Raw genomic sequence first — 27,163 nt, 5'->3', positions numbered from 1 at the left:
TTACCAATAATTTATAATTGAATGAATGAAGCCACAGTATTTTAAGAGCACCCACGTTGATTAAAATATATAGTCCAAGGATTCCAGCTTGTAATAAGATAAAAATATTAAATGACGTCACCTGTCATTTCATTTTAAACTAGCGGCATCAGTTAAATTAGACTGGGCCTAATTTGGTTTCCAGTTGGAAGAGTGAAGGTCTTACACAAAGCTTGGAATTCTCTTGGAGGAATGAATACATTGTAATTCAAGTTACTCGATGCCTAAAACTAATTTCAATTAAAAACTTAATATTAATTTTTTGACAAAAAAACATAAGAAGAATTTATATTTTTGAAAAAAATCAATACGATCTTATATTAATTTTTCTTTTAACGTGATTTTTCAGCTCATAAAATAAATTTAACATGGTTCTTACTAATGTTTTGCGTTACTGATTATTACGATAGTGATGTGTCAGTTCTTAATACTAATGTGACGATCTTTAATATTGACATGATAATTCATTTATAGATTTATCTTGTTTAAATTAATAATTTAATTAATTTATTTTACCATCCGTTGTATTAATATGTTACCTTAAATTATCATATTAAAATTATAAATTATCATATCAACACAGTAAATCTTTTTATACCTTTTTATCTAAATCCTTTACCTGTGGTTCAATCCACCGCTATTTTTATGAAAAAAAATGAAATATAACGGGAGCCGTTAAGCTGAGGATAATGGACCCACTTTTACATGTGGGTCCAATCCCAGCCATTAGTTAGTTGGCAATGATCAACCGTCGTGTACTCCAAAAGTCTCCCCCACCTCACACTACTTAAACACAGACACGACCACATCTTCCTCAGATCCAACCCACCTCCCACTAGCTCAGAAGCTCTCCATTTCCAAGCCACCGCATCGCCGCCACCATGCCACCAGTTACCACCGCCCTCTTCCCCTCTCTTGCCCTCTTCTTCTTCCTCCTCTTCTCCACCTCAAATGCTCACAACATCACCCGCATCCTCGCCAAGCACCCCGAATTCTCCACCTTCAACCACTACCTCACCGTCACTCATTTGGCCGCCGAGATCAACCGTCGCCAAACCATAACTGTACTCGCCCTCAACAATGACGCCATGTCATCTCTCTTGTCTAAACGACTCTCCCTCTACACCCTCAAGAATGTCCTGTCTCTTCATGTCCTCGTCGACTACTTTGGTTCCAAGAAGCTTCACCAGATTACCAATGGAACAGCTTTGACCTCCACTATGTTCCAGGCTACCGGTGCTGCTCCTGGTTCCTCAGGTTACATCAACATAACCGATCTTAAAGGCGGAAAAGTGGGATTCGGGCCCGAAAACAATGACGGAAATCTCGATGCTGTTTATGTTAAAGCCGTAGCAGAGCTTCCTTACAACATCTCTATCTTACAAATCAGTCAGGTATATTTATATACCATAGTTTTCTCAATTGTTTGCATCTTAGACTTAGTATTATTGATGATTAGCTAATTCTTTGATTTTGATTCAGCCTTTAAATTCAGCCGAAGCGGAAGCACCAACAGCAGCGCCAAGCCAGCTTAATCTGACGGCGATAATGTCGAAGCAAGGATGCAAGGCGTTTGCGGATTTATTGATATCTTCAGGAGCCGATGCGACATTCAACCAAAACATCGATGGAGGTTTAACTGTATTTTGCCCGACAGACCCTATCATCAAGGATTTCATGCCCAAATACAAGAACTTGACAGCATCCAAGAAAGTGTCCCTGCTGTTGTACCACGGTATTCCCGTGTATCAGTCCATGCAGATGCTCAAATCCAACAATGGGATTATGAACACACTGGCGACCGATGGTGCGAACAAGTATGATTTCACCATTCAAAACGACGGCGAGGTGGTGACATTGGAGACTAAAGTTGTGACTGCAAAGATTACAGGGACTTTGAAGGATGAGGAGCCATTGATTGTTTTCAAGATTAATAAGGTATTGTTGCCTAGGGAGTTGTTCAAGCCAGTGGAGGATGCGGCTGATTCACCAGCTGAATCACCAAAGCCATCGAAATCCAAGCACAAGGTGGTGGCCGATGCCCCGGAATCCGATGCACCGAGTGATTCAGCCGACGATCAGACGGCAGATAATGAAAATGGGGTTGCGGGAGTTGACAGTAGGAGTTTGGTGATGGTGTTGGTGAGCTTGTGCATTGGGGTATTATTGATGTGAATATAGTCATATATTGATAAAGGAACATTTATCAGATCGATAGAAATTGCACAGGCTATGGAACAAGGAGCAATGGGATCCTTATTTTGAAATTTCCTTTGTTATCTTTTTCATTTGTTTGGTGGTTTGTGAGCGAAAGAGCAATAAGATATTCAGCCCCACTTGCATGGGTCAATTTCTTTAGTTCTTTTTCTTTCTTGTTTACTTTTTGTCATTAATTTGCCTGTATAGAATACACTATTATAATCTACAATGCATCATGTTTGAGCTGTAAATGCAAAATCTGTCTTATTTTAAATATCTCACATGCAGATGTAGAAACAATATATGTCAAAGTTGCTACCCTGGAAATTCGTTTTGCCCATGTTCTAGTGGCCTGCTTTTTTTAATAGACATAACATGCTATATGACAGCATTGCTAGTGCGCATGAAACACTTATTCATTATCAATGACATTGGCATTGCTGCTTACAGCTTGTTCAGATCTCTGCTGTTTAAGTACAAGTGAGTAGTTTTCCCTGAGGCTGTGGTTCTCGGAATCGGAGAAAATCCGACGTATTCAGTCTCCAACTTGGTTAAGCATACATGGGCAACACTACTAAAGGCATCATGTTTCTGGACAAAAGGTTGGGCTGCATACTCGTTGAATGGCATCCACTGGAAATAAAAAAGGACAGATATCAATATTTGTTTGTTAAATGATAATCAAAGATGGTTAAACTCATCCACTGTTCACCGGAATATATATTACCTGGGCTGCTTTAATCTCCGTATCTTGCTTCTGGATGTCGAAGTTGAGTGGACGCAACATGCAAACGAAAAACAAATCCGATTTCGTAAAGTAGGACTTGTGGCTTTGCCTGCATTGGGAGAAGATCAATATGTAGATCACCTGAAGAAGTACCTACTCTTTATGGTCACAATTAGTGGAGAATGAATATAAAGGGAAGGCCATGTACCTAAATGCTAAAATTTCCACGAACTCAGTGTCGATCTAAGGGAAAAATAAAGACCAGGTCAAATTCATGGTAGCAAGAGAGAAGCTTTGAGAAATATTCATTTCTCTGACTTACCCCCGTCTCTTCTTTAACTTCCCTGATTGCTGCTATGCAAATATCTTCACCCTGTGGGCATATAAGTTCAGATCAGCCAAAAAGGTATAAAAAAAACCACCATGTTCCTAGTTAATTCACCTCGTTAACAACTCCAGTAGGGAATTTCCAGACACCTTTGCCTTTGAACTTGCCATTATTCTCTTGAACAACCAGCACCTAAAACATACAATAATCGTTCGGAAAATCCAGAATGCTTAGCAAATTCGAATAGCACGTAAGGGTTACCTCTCTTTTTTCATTGACGATAAAAGCACCGATTCCCACGCGGTGTGAAGCATTTTCAGGGATCGTATCGGTCGAATCACTGATCCAATTCACAAGCATTAGATAATCTGGTTCAGCATGGTGGTACCTAAACCCTTCCTGGGTAATTAACCAACCCAAAACTTGGAATTAAACGGCATTGAAAATGCTCAAACCAGAAAGATTAATGAATACAAGTCTTGAAACAATCGAAATTTCAATGCCATTTACCATAACCGAGGGTTCAACCAGATTAACGAGTTGAATATGCAATTTAATCCAAACAGCCCTCTTTCCCTGCTGTTTCCATTGTAATATTGAAGCTCTAAGTGAAAAGGTGAATGCCTCAGATTCCATGGGTTTCTCCATGTCTATAACGATCCCACCATACGAATCCTCGGCCCCATTAAGTAGTTTAACCTTTGAACTCCATTTTCATACACCATCTGATTTTCAATTGCCAATGCACCTGTTGAAGTCGGCATGTTTCTGACAGGGAGCTTAACGAGTTACTGTTATATCGGCCTGCAGGAATTGAAAAACCAAAAAGAAAACTGGTTAATTAAGTTTACAATGAGACCAACTCCAAATTCCATTGCTCTAAATTCTAACCAAGACATCGACCCTTTCAATATTAAAGGCCAGGAGGAAACTGGTCAATGCTTTTGAAAAATACTTTCAATTGTAACTGTAATGCTAAATTAACCTTAATAACTCTGCGTGTAAGTTAGAAAAACTTTATGGAAGAAATGAAATTATTTGCAGAAAAAAAGGGAGTATATTTATAGTGTTCTCGGCGTTGGTATCTTTGGTTACGATTTGGGGTGAACATGAACTTTCTCAAGAAAAGAAACCACCATGCAATAAAGGAAAGAACATCGGAGTTGACTCGGATCGATCATAAATAACGGATAATGTCAGTGGAGGAAAACGTTGAGAAAGATTGCAGAACGTTCAAAGAAAAAAGGAAAAGGCCTAACGACAATTTATTTAGCATTCTACCATTAATATGTCTTTTGAATTTATTTAGCATCAACACGCTGTTTGAATTTTCAACAATATATACATGTCTTTTGCACCTAAATAATTATAACATTAATATGCTAAAAATATCTTTAATATAATAGATCACTGAAGTAATAATTGGGGTAAATTACCCTAATGGTCACTAATGTTTGGGGTTGTGTCCGTTTTTACCACCGATGTTTCAAAAATCACAAATCAATCATTAACGTTATCGTTTGTTATAAAACGTCACTCGATGTTAATCGCCGTAACAGAAATCATTGTTGGACTTTTATCTACTGACATGGATTGCCATGTGCATCTTCTTCTTCTCTTCCACTCTTTAAGAACATGTAACACTCTCAGATCGATACAGGTGATTTGATCCGATCCTAGGTGTAACATTAGGCCACTGGAGCTATCTACAGCAAAAATTTATGAGAAATTAAAATTGTTGTTAAAACATGTAAAATAAAAAAATTATAAATAAAATACAAGTTTAGAAAACTATTCATATATTACAAACATAATTAAAATCATACAAGTTCCAAACTTAGTATAAAAATCAAATATGACCTACATGTCCTCTAATTACACTTGTACCGTACTCTACAAGCAAAGTCGAAGGAACTCCAATTACTAATCGATAGCTGCATTATATCGATCTTTTAACCTGAAATGGTGAGTAAAAGAGTAAGCTTTGGGAAACTCAGTAATACAGAACTACCAAATGATGCTGAAGGACATACAAATAAATGACAAGCATAACATTTCTCTTATTAGTTCAGACATCTACATGTTTTCGTGATGAGCTGAGGTTCCACTAATATTTATTCAGGCATCTACAGGCTTGTAATGAGGGCGAACAAGTGGTGCTTGCAGAACCAAGTTACGGGTCTTATCCTATTATAATAAATTTCTAGTTCCGCCTTCCGATAAGTTAAAAGTAAAAAAAGTAAAAATCATTCTTAATCGAAGTGATGATAATTCTGAATCTGAAATTTTTTTGTTGGTTAAATCATGAAAGACTTCTCCGTTGATATGAATTCTGTTAAGGTTTAAGATTTATATTTCAGATCCAACTCTCTTTAAAAGGTCTAAATAATGTTAATACTGGGCTCCACCCATTGTCGGTCCGGCCCACAAACCCTTCTTGTATAGACCTTACTGCACCCTATATTTAACATTTGAGATTTAATTGGTTTTTTTTTCTTCGGCCGCTCGTTCTTTTTCAACTTTAATTTTCATTAATGAAATTAGCTGTCCCATATATAAAAGCTTTCTACATTTTACAATTTCATTAAAATAAATTCGAGTTTAGTTGACGAATAAATTATATTATATGAGAACAATTCTTTTATCATTTTTAAGTTAAATTATTCAGTTATAATACAAAATATACGTATTTGTGTTTATGTTTAGTTATTTATGTAATAACTTGCATACATTAATAACTTATTATATTTTTTTTACATTTTTCATTGTTCGTTTATTTTCATGTTTAATTATTTTTTCCTATATCATTATTGTTTAGCATCTTAACTTATTTTATATTTTACTCAAGTTTTTATTATGATTTATTTAGCGTAAATTGATTTTATATTATATTATATTATATTTCGATTCAATTTATATATTTTTATACAATTAATCATAATAATTCAATTTTAAAACTAAATTTATTTTTTTAGAATCCATATCAGTGTTCATATCATGTAAGCTAGTGGGGTTAAAATTAGAATAAAACAAATTTAGGGTACGATGTGTCAATTTCAGTATGAATTCAAGGTCCTGATGTCTGGTATGTGGACTGTCTTTAGGTATGTGTTTTAATTCAACCATCCAATTTCTCCTGAGCAAAATCTCTATGTGCTGTAGAATAGTTAATTTTCTGTGTTCAGCCGACTTGTTTCTGATGAGGTTTATGGCTTCTATGCTGTCAAATTCCAAAATCACTTTCCTTTCGCCCTTCATCCATGCAACATTTAATCCCTCGTGAATACCCCAAAGTTCTGCTTCTAAGATTGAACAAATCCCAATTTTCTTACCAAAACCCCTGCTTTTTTGCTTTATTAATTTCTTGATTTTAAGGCTTAGGGTAAATTACATTTTTAACTATGACTGATTTTTACTTTTCATCATTTAGGTGTAAAAGGTTAGGGTTATTATTTCAATGTTTTGGCAGTGAAAATAAAATATATCATTTGTGGAACTTATTAACCGGTTTCAATGGTTAAATAAAGTATTGTTTTCTCTAAAGATATTATGTTCTCCAGCTACCATCTTTCTTTTTAACTAACAAGCAAGGTGAAGCAAAAGGGGCTTTTGCTAGTTTGAATAATTGAGGCAGCTGACATCTCAGCCACTTGTTTCTCAACCTCTGTTTCTGATGATAAGGCATTTTGTATGGTCTTACATTGACTGTTTCAGTACCTGATTTAAGGGTAATAGAATGATCATGCTTCCTTATTGGAGGCATTCCAGTAGGTTCTTCAAACACATCTTTACAGTCAGCTATTACTGCTTGGATTGTATGAGGTATTACATTGTCACCAACTTCTGCATTTAACATATACATTTCCCCCAATAAATCAAGATTTCTAGTTATCAACTTCTGCATTTTGTTGCCTGAAATTATCTTCATTGCAACATTGTTTAACCCTCCTTTCAAGACAATCTCTTGGTCACCCATTTTAAAACTAACAGTTATTCTGTTAAAATCCATCAATACTGGAATGCATTTCTTCATCCAGTCAACTCCTATAACCATATCACTACCTCCAAGGGGTAACACCCTGAAATCATGGACAAAAGTGAAGTCTTTCATCTCCCAACTCAATTGCTTACTTTTTGATGTGCTGTAAAGTTTGTCATCATTAACTACTGTAATGACTAATGGGTTAGTTTCCTCCAATTCCAATCCTTCTTTACCCCACATGTTAGTGACAAAACTATGAGTGCTGCCATTGTCAATCAAAATACTGAGTGGTTTCCCTTTGATGAATCATTGGATCCTCAAGGTACTACCTCCTTAACTGCATGTTATTGCATTCACATAAATTTCAAGATCCTTTTCTTTTTTGATGTCATTTTATCATAAGAATTCTATGCTGCCTGTAACTCTTATGGTTCCTCTTGCTCTTCCACTTCCTCCATGGAATTCAATTATTTCAATTTGCAGTGATGACCAGTAGAAAATTTATCACCACATTTATAGCACAAATTATTTTCCCTCCTATACTCCAGTAACTGTTATCTATTTTGAGTCATCCCTGGATTAACTTTCGAAGGTGAACTCATTGAGGAATTAAATATTTTGGAACTGATATTAGGCCCTAGAATCATTGGTATGGAAATACTTTTAAATCTTATGTTTTGCACTTCCAAGGATAGTTCATAAAGATTTGATTTTCTAACAGCTTCAACTACAATCTTTGGCTCCAAAACTTTTACTTTATGTTTCATTTCCTCCTTAAGGCCACTAAAAAAACTGGAAACAAAATATTCCTCTCCTAATTCAGGATTAATTTAAAGAATGAAGGGTTGAAGTTCCTCAAATTGAGCTTCATACTCCTCCACAAAAGATAGTTGAGTCAAATTATTAAACTCATCAATGACATCAATATATCCCTTATGAGCAAATCTATGACACATGTCAGAAACAAATTCATACCAAGTAACTTGATTCTTTTTCATGATATACCTATCAAACCATACTTCAACCTTACCGGTGAAGTACATAGCAGCTATCTCTAACTTCTGAAATTCAGGAACAACAAAAATAGAAAAATACTTTTCACATTTCCTGATCTAACTCCTAGGATTACTACCATAAAAAAACTGGAGCTCTATTTTTGGTTTTGGAAGAAATATACCAATATTGTTGTTGTTGGAATGTTTTTCCATGAATGAATGGCCTTTAATAATATATATTGTTCCCTCGATTCAATTATATTAGCTCCTGCTTTCATTTTTAAAACATCATGGATTGGTTGATTAACATCATGTGGCAAAGTAGGTTTCGATGCTAGAATCACCAGTTGTCCTGGTTGAAATGAATACTTTTCACGATCATCAATGACTGTGACTTGTAAAGGTAGTTTACTTTCTTCCTTAGTCTGAACTGTAGGCAATGATTATCGTTCTGCAGAAGAAGAGTGTCCAGATTCAGTCCCAGATTTTTGTATCAACCCCAAAAGTTACTGGAGGCATAATTTAGTCTCATTTGTTGTTATTCCAAGGCTTGCATCCTCTGCTCCAATTCACGTTGTTGATTAAGCCACCAGGTTCGAATGGCATCTGCTCCTGAGGACCATTCTGGATCAGTAGGAATGATCAACGGTGGATCATTGTGAGTCATTTGTTGTTGTTTTCGTGTTTTACCCAGTTTGGAAAAAAATTCTGTATTTTTGGATCAAAATAACCTTGCTCTAGATACCAATTGTAATGGATAGTTCGAAGAAATAAGAAAGGATTCAAGAAATCAGAGAGAATAGATTGAAGAAAAAGAAATTCATAACATTTCATAGATATTTTTTTCTCTACTAATTACAACTGAATATAATTGAGAATAGCTCCATAATAGAATGTCAGTATGTCCTTCTTCCAATAACTTAGATTCCTTAACCGTTTTTTATTTTCCGTTGGATGATTTTCAAGCTATTCGGCTTGTCTCATTTTCTGGTCCATAATCCATCTGGTCCTTTGCTTCATTACCCATTTCCCACGCCTGGTCCCTCTACCCATCAAGTATGTTTTCCATCCGATCCATCTTCCCATCAACTACATTGCCAATTTCAATTCATCTTTCATTTGAAATCCCTAATTTCACCATTTCCCTTTTCTCTTCATCAGCTTCCAATTTCACTTCATGGGTCATGACAAAAGAGTTAAAAAAAAGGAATACCTCTTTGGCTTTTGGGATTCCACGACCGGTGAGATAATAAAGCATTCAACACCGACAGGTAATGGTTCGGTCTTCCTTTATCTCGTTTTCTCAATATAGTTTTCCTTTCTTGCATTCCTCTTTTTTTCGCTTTTTTGTGTGTGTTCGAACCAATCCTTCCCTTTTTATGGTGTTGCATGTTGCTTGATGGCTTTGTTCTTATGCTTGTCGAGAAGATAGGGTATGATGCCCTATTTTGGTGACTTATTACTTCTTAGATTTGATATCTTGTTTGTATATGAGTAAAAAAATTATAATTTTTTTACTAATTTTTCGGGTCTTTTTTGACTGATTGACCCATGTTGCTGCTTTGCCGAGATGACGATGGTCAACTGTGCGGCAGAAACAGTCGGCGACGGTAGTGGGAGGAGTCACAGTAGTAGCGACGACAGGCGGTTAGATCGGCGACAGTTGGTAGCTAGGTTTAGGTTAGGGTTTAAGTTGGTCATATTTCAAGTTTGGGTTTGTCGAATATGGGTTGGTCTTGTAATATTGGACTCGGTTTGGGTCATATATATTAATATTTAAATGGGCAAAAGTGCCCAGATAATGCATGTGGGAATGTTTATTTCCCAAGGTAATGCAGTCAGACGATTATTTCCCCAAATAGAGTGAATGCTACAGGGTTACATGCAGTGCTTGGGATCTCTCAGCATCTTTAGGGTTGGAGTAGATTTCTCGGCTTCTTCAGCTTTGTTGCTGTTGCATGTGGGAGCTGAAACTTTGCTACTGTTGCAAGTGGGAACTTAACACACAGATGGAAGAAGACAATTGTCACATCAATTTCTAAGCATATTACAGCTTTGCAAACCTCTCCCTACAAGCATAACAAAAAAGAAAGGATGGAAAATAATGGATTAACACTTCAGATTTGAACTTCGGTGGGATTGAAGTAATAGATTATTAGACAGCAACAACAAAGATGAAGACGTCGAGAAATATGCTCCAACCCTGAAGACGCCGAGAGATCCCAAGCATTGCATGTAATCCTGTAGCATTCATCCAATTTGGGGAAATAATCGCCTGGCTGCATTACTTTGGGAAATAAACATTCCCACATGCATTATCTGGGCACTTTAGCATATTTAAATGTTATTAATTATTTAATATCTCATATATAATATATAATAAAATATAATAAAATAAAATAAAAGCTACAACTAGATAAAAACGAGTGTCTACATATATTTTTATATATTTATATTTTATTTTACCATGCAAAAATAAGTGCGAACAGAAGGAAATGTTCTCCTGACTAGAACGCCTTATAAGCTGACATTAGAAAAATAACATTCTGCGAATTTATTTAGCATCAACACGCGGTTTGAATTTTCAACAATATATACATGTCTTATGTAACCTAAATAATGATAACATTAATATGTTAAAAATATCTCTAATATAATAATAGATTATTGAAGTTATAAAATGATAACTCAATGTTAATCGCTGTTAATAGCCGTAACAGAAATCATGTTGGATTGTTATCTACTAACATGGATTGTCATGTGCATCTTCTTCTTCTCCTCCTCTCTTTAAGAACTTGTAACACCCTCATACCGATACGGGTAACCAGATCCGATCTGAGGTGTCACATTAGGCCACCGGAGTGACCCACAGTATAAATCCATGAGAAATTAATTTTTTTGTTAAAACATGTAAAATCATAAAACAATTTATAAATAAAATAAAAATTTAGAAAACCATTTATATATTACAAACATAATTAAAATCATACAAGTTCCAGACCCAGAATAAAAATCAAATATGACCTACATACCCCTTAATTACACTTGTACCGTACTCTGCAAGCAAATCTGAAGGAACTCCAATTACTAATTGATAGCTGCATTGGATCGATCTTTTAACCTGAAATCATGAGTAAAGGAGTGAGCTTTGGAAAGTTCAATAATACAGAACTGTCAAATGATGCTGAAGGACGCGCTGACAAATGACAAGCATAAAATTTCTCTTATTGGTTCAGACATCTACAGATTTTCGTAATGAGCTGAGGTTCCACTTATATTTCTTCAAACATCTGCAGGCTTATAATGAGGGCGAACAAGTGGTGCTTGCAGAACCAGAGTTGTGGTTCTTATCGTTCAGTAGAGGAAGGAGATGGTGACCCGGGGTGGAGCTCGGAAGTTCGATGACTACCATGTTTGCAAGGGTTTTGCAAGGTTTCGAGTGGAGCATCACAGGTAACCAGGCTGCCATTGATCTCAGTCAAGGAATCGTTTCTGGCTAAACCGTTGCTTGCTGTTGCAAAGCCACGGCTGCCACCCAATGTCTACTCTTTTTTAACCTAAATGAAAGAGAAAAGCAGTGATAAAGTAATGGGAGAACTATAAGGAATAAAAGAAGCATTAATATCAAACGATAACATCCTGCTTTTCCAGCCCAACAATTTGACTCTGAATTTTTCAATTACTGGATCCCACGTCGATATTTTTCTCGAATCCACCCCTAATGGGATTCCCAAGTACTTGAACGGCAAGGTGCTCACAGTACAACCACACAATAGTGCTAGCTGATTCAAATTGTTTTCTTCAACCTTCACCCCTGCTAAACACGACTTCCTTAAGTTAATACTTAACCCCGAACCCATTTCAAAGCATCTCAGAATTCACTTAACATTAGAAATGCCTCTTTGATCTAGACGAAGAAACATAATCGTATCATCTGCAAATTGCAAATGTTAAATACTTGAATTTGGTGCCACGTTATCGATGCCTTCAATGTATCCTTTTCGAACAGCTTCTTCTAACAATAAATGGAGAGCCTCTGTTATCATTATAAATAAAAACGGGGACAATGGATCTCCCTGTCTTAAAACATAGTGCATCTTGAATTCTTTTGTGGGAGACACATTCAATGAGAAAAAACTCTAACAGTCGAAACGCATTCCCAAATCCACTGTCTCCATTTGTATCCAAAACCCATACAATTCTGCACCGAGTCTAAAAATTCCCAATCGACACAATCGTATGCCTTTACAAAATCTAATTTTAATATTAAACCACCTCTCCCTCCCTCATCTTTATTCAAAGAGTGAATAACTTCATTTACCACTAAGATTCCATCGAAAATCTGTCTTCCAGCTACAAATGCACATTGGGTCTCACTTATCACCGTTCTAATCACTCTTCTTAATCTCATTGCTAACACTTTAACAATTATTTTATACACACTGCTTACCAACGATATTGGTCTATAATATGAAATTTCAGTTGGATTTTCCACTTTCGGAATCAATGCTAAAAATGATGAGTTAGCACTCTTCCCCAACTTTCCACTCGTGTTGAAACTGTCCATAGTCTTCATCAAATCTCCTTTTATATACTCCCATGACTTATTGAAAAATTCTATATTAAAACCATCCGGTCCCGGTGCTCTTGTCTCACCACAACTCACACAGCTTCTTTAACTTCTTCAATCGAAAAATTCGCTTCCAGCTCTTCAACATCAGCCCTTGAAAGTTGTTTGAACGGAAGATTGATCACCGTTTCCCACTCCTTCTTTCGTCTAAAATGATTGCTAAAGAAATTAAAAACTTCAGTCCAGTCTCGGTGCTCTTGCCTCACCACAACTCCACACAGCTTCTTTAACTTCTTCAATCAAAAATTCGCTTCCAGCTCTTCAACATCAGCCCTTGAAAGTTGTTTGAACGGAAGATTGATCACCTTTTCCCACTCATTCTTTCGTCTAAAATGATTGCTAAAGAAATTAAAAACTTTAGCTCCCAAGATCAAACGTTTTTTGCTGCGAATTTTTACTACTTTATGGAAAAAAAGCAGAATTTTCATCTCCCAATTTCAGCCAGTTTAATCTAGATTTCTGACACCAAATATCCTCATTCTCCCTTAAAAGGTCCCATAGCCTTCGTGTACAATTCAATACATCATCTCTTTCTTCATCATCTAATCCTATATTATCTTAGTGTTCAGGAATTTCAAATCTAGTGAGAGAAGCTCCCGCTTCTCTCTTGGTTCAAGGTGTTTTTGTTTTCATCATTCATTTCATCTTTACTATCGTCGTCCACCGACGCTCTTCATCGTCATCCGCCGCCTGTTTACTGTCATCCGACGCTACACTCCGTCAGCCGTTCACCGTCGTTTTTCCTCTGGAAGATTGTCTTCTCACTCTGATTCCATTTTCGAGATTAGATGTTCGTGATAGTCATTCAATTGGCACAGGTCTAAACGGAAATGTTAGTCACTGTGGGGTAAAGTTCATTAATCCTACTGGGTCGGCCATAAGGCCGAGAAGCAACTTGATTCCGTCGGTGACGAAATCGAAGTTAATAATATGAGTTCTCAAGGTTTTCTTCCGGATTTAGTTTCTTTGTTTGTGGATAACCTACTAAATAATATTCATTGGAAAGGTTTATGGCAGATTGTGGGTTGTTTTGGTGAGGTTCTGAGTGTGTACATCCCAAAGAAAAGGAGTCGTGCTAGCTCTAGGTTTGGTTTCGTTAAAGTTGGCAATAAAGTAGAAGCTGAAATAGTTAAGGAGCGGTTGAATGGTCTTATGGTGTATGGCAGTCGCATATCGGTGAGCTTTTCTAAGTATTCTTTGAAGGTTCAGATGGATAAAGGAGCGCTTAGCAAGTCGTCATGGAAATCTAAAATTGTTAACCCAACCTTTAACTTGAATTCTTTTAGTAAAGGTGCTAGCAATGTGTGTGCTTCCAAAAAGGAAGTTTTGGGGCATGTTGATGAGGATGAAGTAAATAAGCTGAGGAGATGTTTGGTGGGAGTTATGGCAAGTGTATGCAGTGTTCGGAGCATCGTTGGTAGATTACATGCTAGAGCTTAGGGGATATTAAAGTCCAACGTTTGTGGGAAATCTTTTCTGCTTACATTGAGGACGAAGATTTGTTTCTCATGCTTGAAGACCTTCAGTGGTCTTACTTGAAGGAGATTTTCGTGGATGTAATGCTATGGACAGAGTTTATTTTTCATAAGGAAAGAGTTGTATGGTTAAAGATAGACGGTTTACCATTGCATTGTTGAAATGTAGTCACTCTGAAAAGATTAGTTGGCTTTTGGGGTAAATTTGAGGCTTTTGGAGAAAATGTTAGTCATCATCTAGATTGTGAGAAAGTTAACATGTTGATTTCTACTTCGTCGGAAGCTCGGATTGATGAAGTTGTTGATGTAGTGGTGGAGAATAGAAAATTTATTGTTCGAGTTCTTAAAGTTAGGATGTGGATAATTCGTTAGTGAATCTGTCGATATCTGAGGTTCGGAAGAAAAAAGAAATTGAGGTTGAGAAGGTTGGGGTAGTGGTTGATAATGAAGATGTTTCGCAGGCAAATTTGGACGCGGCTCCGTCGGAGGCTTCTGAGTCGGGAAGTTAAGATGAGAAGATTGGGCCACCCTTTCCCGGTAGCGAGTCTTTTGATGTCGTATGCTTTGGGGATAGTCTTGGTGATTGTAAGAAGGTTAGTGGTGGGAAGCCGATCGAGGTAGGTTGTGGTTTCGATGAAGGTAGAGAGAGTGCTGGTTTTTAAATTCCTAATCACTCTAACCACGTGGAGTTGCAAGGATTGGATATTGGTGGGGTTGTGAATAAGGTTGTAGATTCTTTGGTGGTCAAGCCTAGTTCTGTCGGGGTTTCAAATATTGAGGTTGGAGTTTTGGAGGAAGCTTCTGATGTAGGTTCTCCAGATATTGGGCTTCTTCAAGGGTTGGGCTTACAAGCTGAAGAGTTCATAGATTCAAGTAGGGATAATCTTGTGGCTTCAAGGGGGAAGTGTGTTGGTATTAATGTGGGTCCTGTGATCTCTACTGAAAAAGGTGATTCAATTATAAAGGAGAATTCTGGAATCGAGCATGTTGAGGGAGCGTGTGAAGATGTGTCGCTCTTGCTAGATCAGTTCATGAAGAAAAAAAAGGTGAAGAAATTTGGGTCTCTTTTGGATATTCAGGGGAAGGTTCTCTCGAAAGCTGAGAGGAGAAGGAGAGATCGAGCGTTGAAGAGTGCCAAGGTGAAGAAGTATGATCTTTTAGCCTCTGAATTATCAGCTACTTCTCTTTCAGACTCGGACTTAAAGAAAAGGTAGGATGCTGCTTATTTCAAAGCGGAGGAGACACTGTCAGTTGCTTGGTATTAAGTTTGCTGGTCCTGATAGTAAAGTTATCGAGGAGTTTTTGTTATTTGAAATGAGTTGAGGGTAGCGACAGAGTTGTGGAGCATTGCATTAGGTCTTTACAGTTGGCTTTTGATGTCCATGTCGGGGTCTTTTACGGATGTCCTGGGGTAGGTTTTTTATGAGGATTTTTGTGAATCTGTGTTCGTCTTGTAGTGGGGGTTTAGGTTAGGGGAGGTTTGAAGTTTTTTTTCTAGTGGAGTAGTCATCTAGTTTTTTTGTTTTCTCTGTGTTGGAGTGTGTTGAAGATTATAACTAGGCTTATTTGTTGGAAAGGACTTGTTTCTTCGTTTCCAAGGCGTTTGGGTAGAGTCTGTTATTTTTGGTTAGTTTGCTGTTGTCTAGGATCTTTTCTCTTGATGAAAGAGGAGTGAGGGTGTGGTTGATGTGTTGAGTCAAATGGTTTTTCAGGATTGTAAGTTTGTATTGTGGGAATTATTTAGAGTTGTAGACGATTTTGTGGAGGTATAAGTCTGTTCTGATTGGAGTGCTTATGGGGGTATTGTTCATTTCTTTTCTTTCATTGCAGTGTTTTGGTGTATGCTAAGGATTGATCGAGTTAGGGATGGTTCATGGCACCTTAGAGTTTTTGTTCTGCTATTCTTTTTAGGTGGTTAATTAGGTTGTTACTTGAGCATTTTCAATGCATTTACAGTTGCTGGATGTGTTGTTTAGGGATTTACTCTGGTGTAGGAGGATATTTTAGTATTAGTTTTAGCTTTTTATATGGAGGTATGATGGGTGGGTAGGTGTTGTTGACAGTGGAAATTATTGGCTTGTGTTTCATTGTTCATGGTAGATGTGGTATGATGGTGTTGTAATCGCTGGGTTTGGTGGTTTTTACAGTGGAGTGGGTGATTGGTTGGTGAGTGTTGATCTGTTGTGAACGTTTCTCTTGAAGGCTGGTGCCTTTTAATAGAGCTTAGTGCTGGATTACGGGTTGCATCGTTGTTCTAGTTCGGTAGCGGTTCCTTCATCAAGTTTTCTCTTTGGTTGTCCGCTCGGGATTTTTGGAAATCTTTTGATGCCTCTGTTCGCTTTTGGTGATTCTGTTTGCTTAGACATTGTCGAGGAAGCCTGTTCGGTTGGATCTATTTTGTTGTTTTCTAGTTTTTGTACGTTTACATGGCTGCTGTTCCTTGCTCCTTTTGGTCGGTAGTGCTAGTTTCTCTTGAACTACCTTTATTTAGGTGATGGTGATCTTTGTTTGTCTGGCTTTCGTTTCTGGTCTTTTTGTGTGTTGTGTTCTCTTATGTTGTGCTCTTTTCCTCCATCTAGTTTAGGGAGGTTTTTAATTAGGCACATAAGTGTATGTAGACTCTTGATTGATATAAATCTTCTTTCTTATCAAAAAAAAAATCCTATATTATCTCTTTTCCTGTCCAGCTCATTGATTCTTAATTTTAAATTATCGTAAATTTTAAATTATACTTCGTAAATTTTAAATGCTAAGTTTTAGGTTTTAAATTCTTAATTTAAAATCTTTAAAAAAATAAAAAAAGGACTAACTAATTAATAGAAAAGTTGCTATTTAATTCGTATTGAAACGTGGCATTACCCATTTTTATACACTTTTTTCATGTCTCCGCAAAAATGATAAAATAATAATAATAAATTACAATATTTTACTGCTTAGTGTCCATAACGTACTCAAATCATGCAGAGCTCCTTCCTATAGGGCTAACACTGAATTTATTTGTTGAAGGAATTTCGTGGATGTAATGCTATGGACAGAGTTTATTTTTCATAGGAAAGAGTTGTAGGTTAAAGATAGACGGTTTACCATTGCATTGTTGAAATGTAGTCACTTGAAAGATTAGTTGGCTTTTGGGTAATTTTGAGGCTTTTGGAGAAAATTAGTCATCATCTAGATTGTGAGAAAGTTAACATGTGATTTCTACTCGTCGGAAGCTCGGATTGATGAAGTTGTTGATGTAGTGGTGGAGAATAGAAAATTTATTGTTCGAGTTCTTAAGTTAGGATGGTGGAAATTCGTTAGAATCTGTCGATATCTGAGGTTCGGAAGAAAAAAGAAATTGAGGTTGAGAAGGTTGGGGTAGTGGTTGATAAGAGATGTTTTCGCAGGCAAATTTGGACGCGGCTCCGTCGGAGGCTTCTGAGTCGGGAAGTTAAGATGAGAAGATTGGGCCACCATTTCCCGGTAGCGAGTCTTTTGATGTCGTATGCTTTGGGGATAGTCTTGGTGATCGTAAGAAGGTTAGTGGTGGGAAGCCGATCGAGGTAGGTTGTGGTTTCGATGAAGGTAGAGAGAGTGCTGGTTTTTAAATTCCTAATCACTCTAACCACGTGGAGTTGCAAGGATTGGATATTGGTGGGGTTGTGAATAAGGTTGTAGATTCTTTGGTGGTCAAGCCTAGTTCTGTCGGGGTTTCAAATATTGAGGTTGGAGTTTTGGAGGAAGCTTCTGATGTAGGTTCTCCAGATATTGGGCTTCTTCAAGGGTGGGCTTACAAGCTGAAGAGTTCATAGATTCAAGTAGGGATAATCTTGTGGCTTCAAGGGGGAAGTGTTGGTATTAATGTGGGTCCTGTGATCTCTACTGAAAAAGGTGATTCAATTATAAAGGAGAATTCTGGAATCGAGCATGTTGAGGGAGCGTGTGAAGATGTGTCGCTCTTGCTAGATCAGTTCATGAAGAAAAAAAAAGGTGAAGAAATTTGGGTCTCTTTGGATATTCAGGGAAGGTTCTCTCGAAAGCTGAGAGGAGAAGGAGAGACGAGCGTTGAAGAGTGCCAAGGTGAAGAATGATCTTTTAGCCTCTGAATTATCAGCTACTTCTCTTTCAGACTCGGACTTAAAGAAAAGGTAGGATGCTGCTTATTTCAAAGCGGAGGAGACACTGGCAGTTGCTTGGTATTAAGTTTGCTGGTCCTGATAGTAAAGTTATCGAGGAGTTTTTGTTATTTGAAATGAGTTGAGGGTAGCGACAGAGTTGTGGAGCATGCATTAGGTCTTTACAGTTGGTTTTTGATGTCCATGTCGGGGTCTTTTACGGATGTCCTGGGGTAGGTTTTTTATGAGGATTTTTGTGAATCTGTGTTCGTCTTGTAGGGGGTTTAGGTTAGGGGAGGTTTGAAGTTTTTTTCTAGTAGTAGTCATCTAGTTTTTTTTTTGTTTTTCTGTGTTGGAGTGTGTTGAAGATTCTAGGCTTATTTTGGAAAGGACTTTTTTCGTTTTCAAGGCGTTTGGGTAGAGTCTGTTATTTTGGTTAGTTTGCTGTTGTCTAGGATCTTTTCTCTTGATGAAAGAGGAGTGAGGGTGTGGTTGATGTGTTGAGTCAAATGGTTTTCAGGATTGTAAGTTTGTATTGTGGGAATTATTTAGTTGTAGACGATTTTGTGGAGGTATAAGTCTGTTCTGATTGGTGCTTATGGGTATTGTTCATTTCTTTTCTTTCATTGCAGTTTTTTGGTGTATGCTAAGGATTGATCGAGTTAGGGATGGTTCATGGCACTTAGAGTTTTTGTTCTGCTATTCTTTTTAGGTGGTTAATTAGGTTGTTACTTGAGCATTTTCAATGCATTTACAGTTGCTGGATGTGTTGTTTAGGGATTTACTGGTGTAGGAGGATATTTTAGTATTAGTTTTAGCTTTTATATGGAGGTATGATGGGTGGGTAGTGTGTTGTTGACAGTGGAAATTATTGGCTTGTGTTTCATTTTCATGGTAGATGTGGTATGATGGTGTTGTAATCGTTGGGTTTGGTGGTTTTTACAGTGGATGGGTGATTGGTTGGTGAGTGTTGATCTGTTGTGAACGTTTCTCTTGAAGGCTGGTGCCTTTTAATAGAGCTTAGTGCTGGATTACGGTTGCATCGTTGTTCTTCGGTAGCGGTTCCTTCATCAAGTTTTCTCTTTGGTTGTCCGCTCGGGATTTTTGGAAATCTTTTGATGCCTCTGTTCGCTTTTGGTGATTCTGTTTGCTTAGACATTGTCGAGGAAGCCTGTTCGGTTGGATCTATTTTGTTGTTTTCTAGTTTTTGTACGTTTACATGGCTGCTGTTCCTTGCTCCTTTTGGTCGGTAGTGCTAGTTTCTCTTGAACTACCTTTATTTAGGTGATGGTGATCTTTGTTTGTCTGGCTTTCGTTTCTGGTCTTTTTGTGTGTTGTGTTCTCTTATGTTGTGCTCTTTTCCTCCATCTAGTTTAGGGAGGTTTTTAATTAGGCACATAAGTGTATGTAGACTCTTGATTGATATAAATCTTCTTTCTTATCCAAAAAAAAAAAAATCCTATATTATCTCTTTTCCTGTCCAGCTCATTGATTCTTAATTTTAAATTATCGTAAATTTTAAATTATACTTCGTAAATTTTAAATGCTAAGTTTTAGGTTTTAAATTCTTAATTTAAAATCTTTAAAAAATAAATAAAATAAAGGACTAACTAATTAATAGAAAAGTTGCTATTTAATTCGTATTGAAACGTGGCATTACCCATTTTTATACACTTTTTTCATGTCTCCGCAAAAATGATAAATTAATAATAAAAAATTACAATATTTTACTGCTTAGTGTCCATAACGTACTCAAATCATGCAGAGCTCCTTGCTATAAGGCTAACACTGAATTTATTTGTTAAATACGGAAGATGTGTTGAATTTAAACGGGTAGGATTCATAAGTTGTATTATCGTAGACTAATAATCTTAGTTTGAAATCATAATTGTTATAGAATTTTTTAAAGACTCCATTTGCAATAATATGATAATTTTTTTAGCAAAGTACCAGATGAAGAAAAAGGAAGAAATATTTAGTGCAATAATATGATATTTTTTTAAAGACTTCATTTGCAATAATATGATAATTTTTTTTTAAAGATGATGTCAATTTAACAGTATGTTATTATCATATCTTTGAGTTAATTTAATAAAATAAATAAATTTAAAGGTTAAAGAGACTCAATAAAATTTTAACTATTAAAATATTTAATAAATTTTGATGATTAAAAAAAATCTTATACATAATAAAAGCCATTTATAATTATTTACTTGGAATGAAAACCCTACACCACTAAATCTTTTTAGATCACGGGTTTTTTGTTTCACGTCAGAATGACCACGTGATTTACATCTTTCATGCATTTCAGCTTTTAGGGCTCAATAATTTGATTAGAATACATTAAACAATGACTAGAATCTCTAAGACGACAATTTTAATATACGATTAAGGAAATACGTTATTGGAAATATTAATATTTTTTTAACATTTGTAAAGCGTTACTTAAAATATTATTTTTTTACCGAAAATGTTAATATGGGGCACTACCTAAAATGTTTAACATTTTCGGTAAAGTACTGCGTAAAACATTATTTTTTTTACCGGAAATGTTAATATTGGATTCTATCAGAAATTAGTTAGCGAAATAAACATTTTCGGTAAAAAAATAATATTTTAGGTAGAACTTTACCGAAAATGTTAAAAAAATATTAACATTTCTGATAAACATTTCCTTAGTCATATATTAAGGCTGTCATACAATATAACTACCCAACGATACCAAATTCTATCAAACTCAAGGGAAACATTACTGGTTGAGCAAAAAAAAAAAACATGGATTTCATGCTTTTCTGCTTTTGGTCAAATCTATACTTCCTATAGTTTACCCAACTTGAAGAATTAATCCCTCTATTTAATTTTTTTGTAGATCTAGTCCATGTAATACACAAATTTGTAAATCTCTCAATCTAACCATTAAAGCAACTTCATTAATACCAACTCATACAAACAATTTAAAAGAATTATAAAAGATTGCAAAATAAAAAAATTAATTTAAAAAAAAATCAGAAAATGCTTCAAAGTTTATGTATACTGTATATATCTTCGCGTTCATATTTTTAAAGTCATCGTAAATATCCCTTATTCTTCTATATTGTATCTCACTTTCTTTGAAGTAATTTGAATTCATTCTCTTAAATGCATGTCCTATAAGCTAAATAATACAAATTATATTGAATATTCAATACTTTAACCTAATTTCTTCAATAAAGGATGTATATTTCTTGGATGGGTGATAGAGAGAAAAGAGGCGGCGGCACGACGGGAGGATTTTCAATGAGATTGATAGGTATCTTGTGTGTTGAAGGTAGCAAATTTCTCAAAGTGTAGGCCATGCAGGCGTGGGGTACCAGGTTCCTTCAACCTACTTCACTCATCCTACAATTAAACATGAAAAAAGATAGGAAAAAATCATTAAAATTTGTGGCTGATATTAATGTCCGTTAAACACTGAAACTCCTCAAGTTTGACAGACTGCTATTTAACAAAAAAAAAGGATTAAAATAGTGTGTGAAACAATTCTAGAGTCTAAACTCCAAAACAATAATCCACAAATACACTAAACTAACCTATAATTATACCAAAATAACAATCTACAAATACACCAAACTAACATATTACAATCATTCTTTAAAAATAAGTTTGACAATACATAATCAATTCTAAAAATAAGACAATCAACATCTTAAACAATTATATAAAAAAATTAACGAGTTGCTCGTGAATTTATGGAGTTGAATTGTACCTTGCTCAACTCGATCAAATAAGATCATGAATCAAGCCTAAATTCAAATATAATCAATTCGAATCGGGTATTGATCAAATTTTGACCGAATTGAATTTAAACCAAACTAAACTCAGTTAGTACCCTTATGCAAAATATACTTTTTTTGAAACCAACTCAAATTAAAAATATAATTTTACTATAATTTATTTTTCGGATTCTTTCAATAAGTATACTTACAAAAATATTTTGTAAAATAACTAACAAATATTTCTCACTTTACCAAAACAAACACTTTATGTTAAACAAGTCACCACCAAAACTTGTTGAGTATCAAATTTTCACAATCCCTGTTCAGAAACAAGAGAGTCCAAAGCTCCAAAGCAAAAGTCCCGACAGTTTGCAACCGTAGAATGACACTAAAATCAACATCTAATTCACCTTTCTATCGCGATTTAATAACAGCACGATATCTCCCACGTCGTCAAAAATGAGTTTTCTTTTTTAAATATGTCTACAGCCCAGTAAAAGAATACCGAGTGATATTAGTAGTAAAAGAATTATTTTAATTTTTTGAGATTCCGGGTTTGAGCACTAGGAATACCAAGATATGAGCGTTCAATGTCATTAAACAAATATTACCTTATATTTATCCTAGATTAATAAAAAAAATTCAACATATGAGTTATGCTTGGCAATATATATATATATATTAAATTAGGGTAAATTATGATAGGTAATTGTAAACACACATTTTCGTCCGATCTTGTGTATATAATATATTATATTATTATATCCTATAGTATATTTATATTATATATTATAAACATATTATAAGGTATAGCATACATATATATATTATATTATATAGTACGTAGTGGTATATTTATACTATATAGTATATATACATATTTATTATATAGTATATTTTTTATTATAGTAAATTATTATTTTTTACTATTACTATTTTATTAAATTAATATTTATAATTCTTTTGTTTTTTTGTTAGGTACAACCCAACCCGAAAACAATTACAACACAAGCCCAACATTACAAGACTCAACAGACCAAGCCCAACACACGGAAACCCGCCAGTGGAGCTAGGGTTTTGCCTCTTTTCCCTTCAGCGCCGCACATCCTGGTTCGTCGGATCAACGTGTAATCCGACGGTAGAAAGGAAAGCAATATGGGGCTCTTAGAAGTCCTCATTCCAGCCGCATCACCCACATCCAGGATTTTCCGAAACCATCATGGGAATCAAGCCAAAACAGAAAACAAAATAAAGAAGCATTTCAGTCAAATTAGTACTCTAAGAGGAACCGAAAATAGTGGGTTTCCTAAGACTATAAATGCATGCGAAGTTACCATAAAAAATAAGTTAGATTGAAGCGAGAAAAGCACTTGTAATCTCGAATAGAAAACATCAATAAAAAGGTATTATTTTTACCTTTCTCGGTTCGATTCTTGAGGTATTTGTTGGTCTCGATTTTTGTTTTTGTTGTTTGTTTTTCTTTTTGGCTCGAAAAACCCCCACAGAAAGAGGAAATCGATGATCGGGAGGAGGGGCATGCGAAAGATCTTTCTTAGATCTAACCCTCATTGAGGTTGTTTTATAAAAATGGTGGGGATACTTGAAAAGAGGAGGACGAGATCTTTTGAACGGTGTAAAAATATTGGGTTTCACCGCCGATGAACGGTGGCCGACGCTAGTCCACGACGGCCAACGAGGTGGAGCACGGCCGGAATCTGGGTTTACCCATGAATTCTGGTTGAATGTTCAACATGTCATGAAGAACATTTCAGAGAATTTTAAAAAAGGGGTTTTCATCCGATTTGAGGGAGAGAAAGAAAACGAAATCTGTTTCAAAGTTTTGGGCTTTATAGCCAACCTGAAAACGCATTCGGATCCCCTAGGTTCCGCGTGTTTTCTCACGGGTAGGGTCCAATTACACTACTGGTCCTTATAGTTTGATTAAAAATCCATTTATGCTTTTATTTAATTTTTAACTATGGTTTTCTTCTTAAATTTACCTTACGCTTTATTTTTTTAATTTGATCTTTGTTTTTATATTTCACATTTTTGTTTAATTATATTTAGTAGACTATTACGCTTTACGTGATTTTGACCCGACAAGAATTGTTTTATTCTTTTTTTTAAAATTTAATTAATTCTTAAATTGTCTTTGTTTTTACTTGATCTTGCAATTTGCATTTTTCTTTTATTTTAATTGATCTTTTCTTCACATCATTTTCTTTATTACTTCGTGTTTTCTTAATCTGTGTGGTTTGTTCCATTACGTGACATGAGTTTGTTCTATTTATTTTTGATATTCCATCATGTTAACTTTATTTTCATTTATTTTTCGGTATGTATATATGTATATTTTTTGTTTCTTTGTTTCGTTCAAAACATTTAACCTTTTTGTTAATTCTTCCTTTTGAATCACTCAATATTTTATTTTTACAATCTAACCTCTTTTTGACCTTTTCTAGGGGTACTTTAAATCGATCAAAGGTAAGTACTTTGGGTCGAATTTTACTTTTTAATTTAACTTTTGATTTTCGCAATTAAGACAACCGAGAAATTAAATTAGTAACGAAAGGGCAGTACAAGGGTGCTCATAATTCCTTAACTGTAACTGACTCCCGAACCCGACATATTTTTGGTAAAGCGCAGATCAGATAAGAGGATAAACCGAGGTGTCCGATCAACCTAAGTTTTCTTTTTTTATTTAAAAAATAAATAAATGATCAGTGGCGGCTCTATCACACATTTTATTTAATTCGAAGCCTAATTCCAGGTTCACCCGAAAGACGGTTACGATAGTAAAGAAATGAAAACTAAACGTTAGGTATGATTTTGAAAAAATTAAAAGTTTAATATTAAAATAGACCAAAATTGATAGTTTATGTAGTTGAAGTATAACATTAAAAATATCAAAATGTTTTATATATATTTAATATATTTATATACAAATATGATATGTGAAGTATAACTGTAGTCCCCTTTTAGATTCACACACTGTTGGCATCGTCCTTCCCTATAAATAGGGACGGACATCTAACATGGATAATACATCCTTAGTCAGCTCATTTCCTTATTTGGTTGGAAATCATCTCTATTACAATTATGTCGATCCTTTTCATCTTACTCGTTTTCGTCACTTTTGTTTTGCGTTACCTCTTCAAACCCCAACAGCAAGGCAAGCTCCAAAAGGCTAAGCAGCCTTCTCTTCCGCCAGGCCCTAAACCTTGGCCGGTTCTCGGAAACTTCCCCGAATTAATCAGATACAAGAACAAAACTTCGGTGTCTCGTTGGGTACACAGTTTCATGAAAGAAATGAACACCGATATCGCTTGCATTCGTCTAGGAAACGTTCATGTGATTCCCGTCACTTGTCCGGAAATCGGTCGAGAGTTCTTGAAAAAACAGGATGCTGTTTTTGCTTCCAGACCGCTTACAATGGCCACTGATGTCCTTTCTAAAGGACACTCGACCGCCATTTTTGCACCCTTGGGAGATCAGTGGAAGAAAATGAGGAAAGTTATGGTTAGCGAGATGCTTTCAAAGGCAAGGCATCAATGGCTTTACGAGAAAAGAGTTGAAGAAGCTGATAACCTCGTGTATTACGTCAATAACCAATGCAGAAATTCCGATGAAGGTGGCCTTGTGAACTTAAGAGTGGCTGCCCGACACTATTGCGCCAATGTGACGAGGAAAATGTTGTTCAACCGGAGATACTTCGGAGAAGGGAAAGCAGATGGTGGACCTGGTTACGAGGAAGAAGAATACGTCGAAGCCATTTTCACTACTCTTGCTCATGTTTATTCCTTTTGTATATCCGATTACTTACCGGTTTTGAGAGCCTTGGACCTGGAGGGACATGCGAAAATAATGAAGGAGGCAACTAGGGTTATGGACAAGTATCATCATCCCATAGTTGAAGACAGGATTCGACAACGGAGAGATGGCAAGAAAGATGAACCCCATGACTTGCTTGATGTTTTGGTTTCTTTGACCGATGACAACGACAACCCACTACTGTCGACGACCGAGATCAAAGCAGAAATTTGTGTACGTCTTTCCTTCTCTCTAGTTGTTTTTAACGTGATATAACACAAACACATGCACGTAGACTGTACATATTATCGCGTATATATATATTGATAAGCTTGTAAATTTTCAGGAAATTAATGTTGCTGCAGTGGATAATCCATCAAATGCCTTAGAATGGGCACTTGCTGACATGTTGAATAAACCTGAGACGCTACAAAAGGCCAAAGATGAATTGGATAATGTTGTTGGAAAAGATAGGTTAGTTCAAGAATCTGATTTCCCAAAACTGAACTACGTCAAGGCATGCGCAAGAGAAGCCTTTAGACTCCACCCCATCTCACCATTTATCCCTCCTCATGTGTCCGTGGCCGATACAACAGCGGCCGGCTACTTCATCCCAAAGGGTAGCCATGTGGTCCTTAGCCGGGAAGGGCTTGGTCGAAATCCTAAAGTTTGGGACAATCCAAGCGAGTTCAAGCCAGAACGTCACCTCCAGGGTTGTAATGAAGGCGAAGAAGTGGTGCTTGCAGAGCCGGAGTTGCGGCTCTTATCGTTCAGTAGAGGAAGGAGAGGGTGTCCAGGGGTGGTGCTCGGAAGTTCGATGACTACCATGTTGTTTGCCAGGCTTTTGCATGGCTTCGATTGGAGCATACCAGCGAATCAGGGAACCATTGATCTTAGCCAGCCAATGGGAGAATCGTTTCTGGCTAAACCGTTGGTTGCTGTTGCAAAGCCACGGTTGTCACCCCACGTCTACCCTTGTTCAAGTTAAATCACAGTGACCGATAAATATGATGATCAAAGTAACGGTAGAAATAAAAGAAGGATGAATATCACCTTCTGTAGAAACTAATAACTATGCTCGTAAAGGTTAGTGTGATGATATGTATTTTAAAGTATAAATAAATTATAT

General features: G+C 36.0%; 2 protein-coding genes and 1 pseudogene across 2 annotated transcripts; 2 read left to right on the top strand and 1 right to left on the bottom strand.

Annotated features, from left to right (window-relative positions):
* The first annotated feature begins 863 nt into the window (after window positions 1-863).
* Window positions 864-2,397, top strand: LOC120152216 (fasciclin-like arabinogalactan protein 2). The gene is made up of 2 exons (XM_039164484.1): window positions 864-1,433; window positions 1,522-2,397. Exons 1-2 carry the CDS (start codon window positions 921-923, stop codon window positions 2,212-2,214), a joined length of 1,206 nt encoding a protein of 401 aa, XP_039020415.1. The 5' UTR covers window positions 864-920; the 3' UTR covers window positions 2,215-2,397.
* A 149-nt stretch (window positions 2,398-2,546) lies between these two features.
* LOC120152217 lies at window positions 2,547-4,171 on the bottom strand (annotated as a pseudogene).
* Window positions 4,172-25,323: 21,152 nt separating this feature from the next.
* Window positions 25,324-27,037, top strand: LOC120152341 (phenylalanine N-monooxygenase CYP79D16-like). Its single transcript, XM_039164584.1, has 2 exons — window positions 25,324-26,268; window positions 26,381-27,037. Exons 1-2 carry the CDS (start codon window positions 25,324-25,326, stop codon window positions 27,020-27,022), a joined length of 1,587 nt encoding a protein of 528 aa, XP_039020515.1. The 3' UTR covers window positions 27,023-27,037.
* The last annotated feature ends 126 nt before the right edge of the window (window positions 27,038-27,163 follow it).

This window comes from Hibiscus syriacus, unplaced genomic scaffold (assembly GCF_006381635.1).
Source record: "Hibiscus syriacus cultivar Baekdansim isolate YM2019G1 unplaced genomic scaffold, ASM638163v2 tig00111088_pilon, whole genome shotgun sequence".
Taxonomy (NCBI): domain Eukaryota; kingdom Viridiplantae; phylum Streptophyta; class Magnoliopsida; order Malvales; family Malvaceae; genus Hibiscus; species Hibiscus syriacus.
This window is presented reverse-complemented; position numbering and strand designations above follow the sequence as displayed.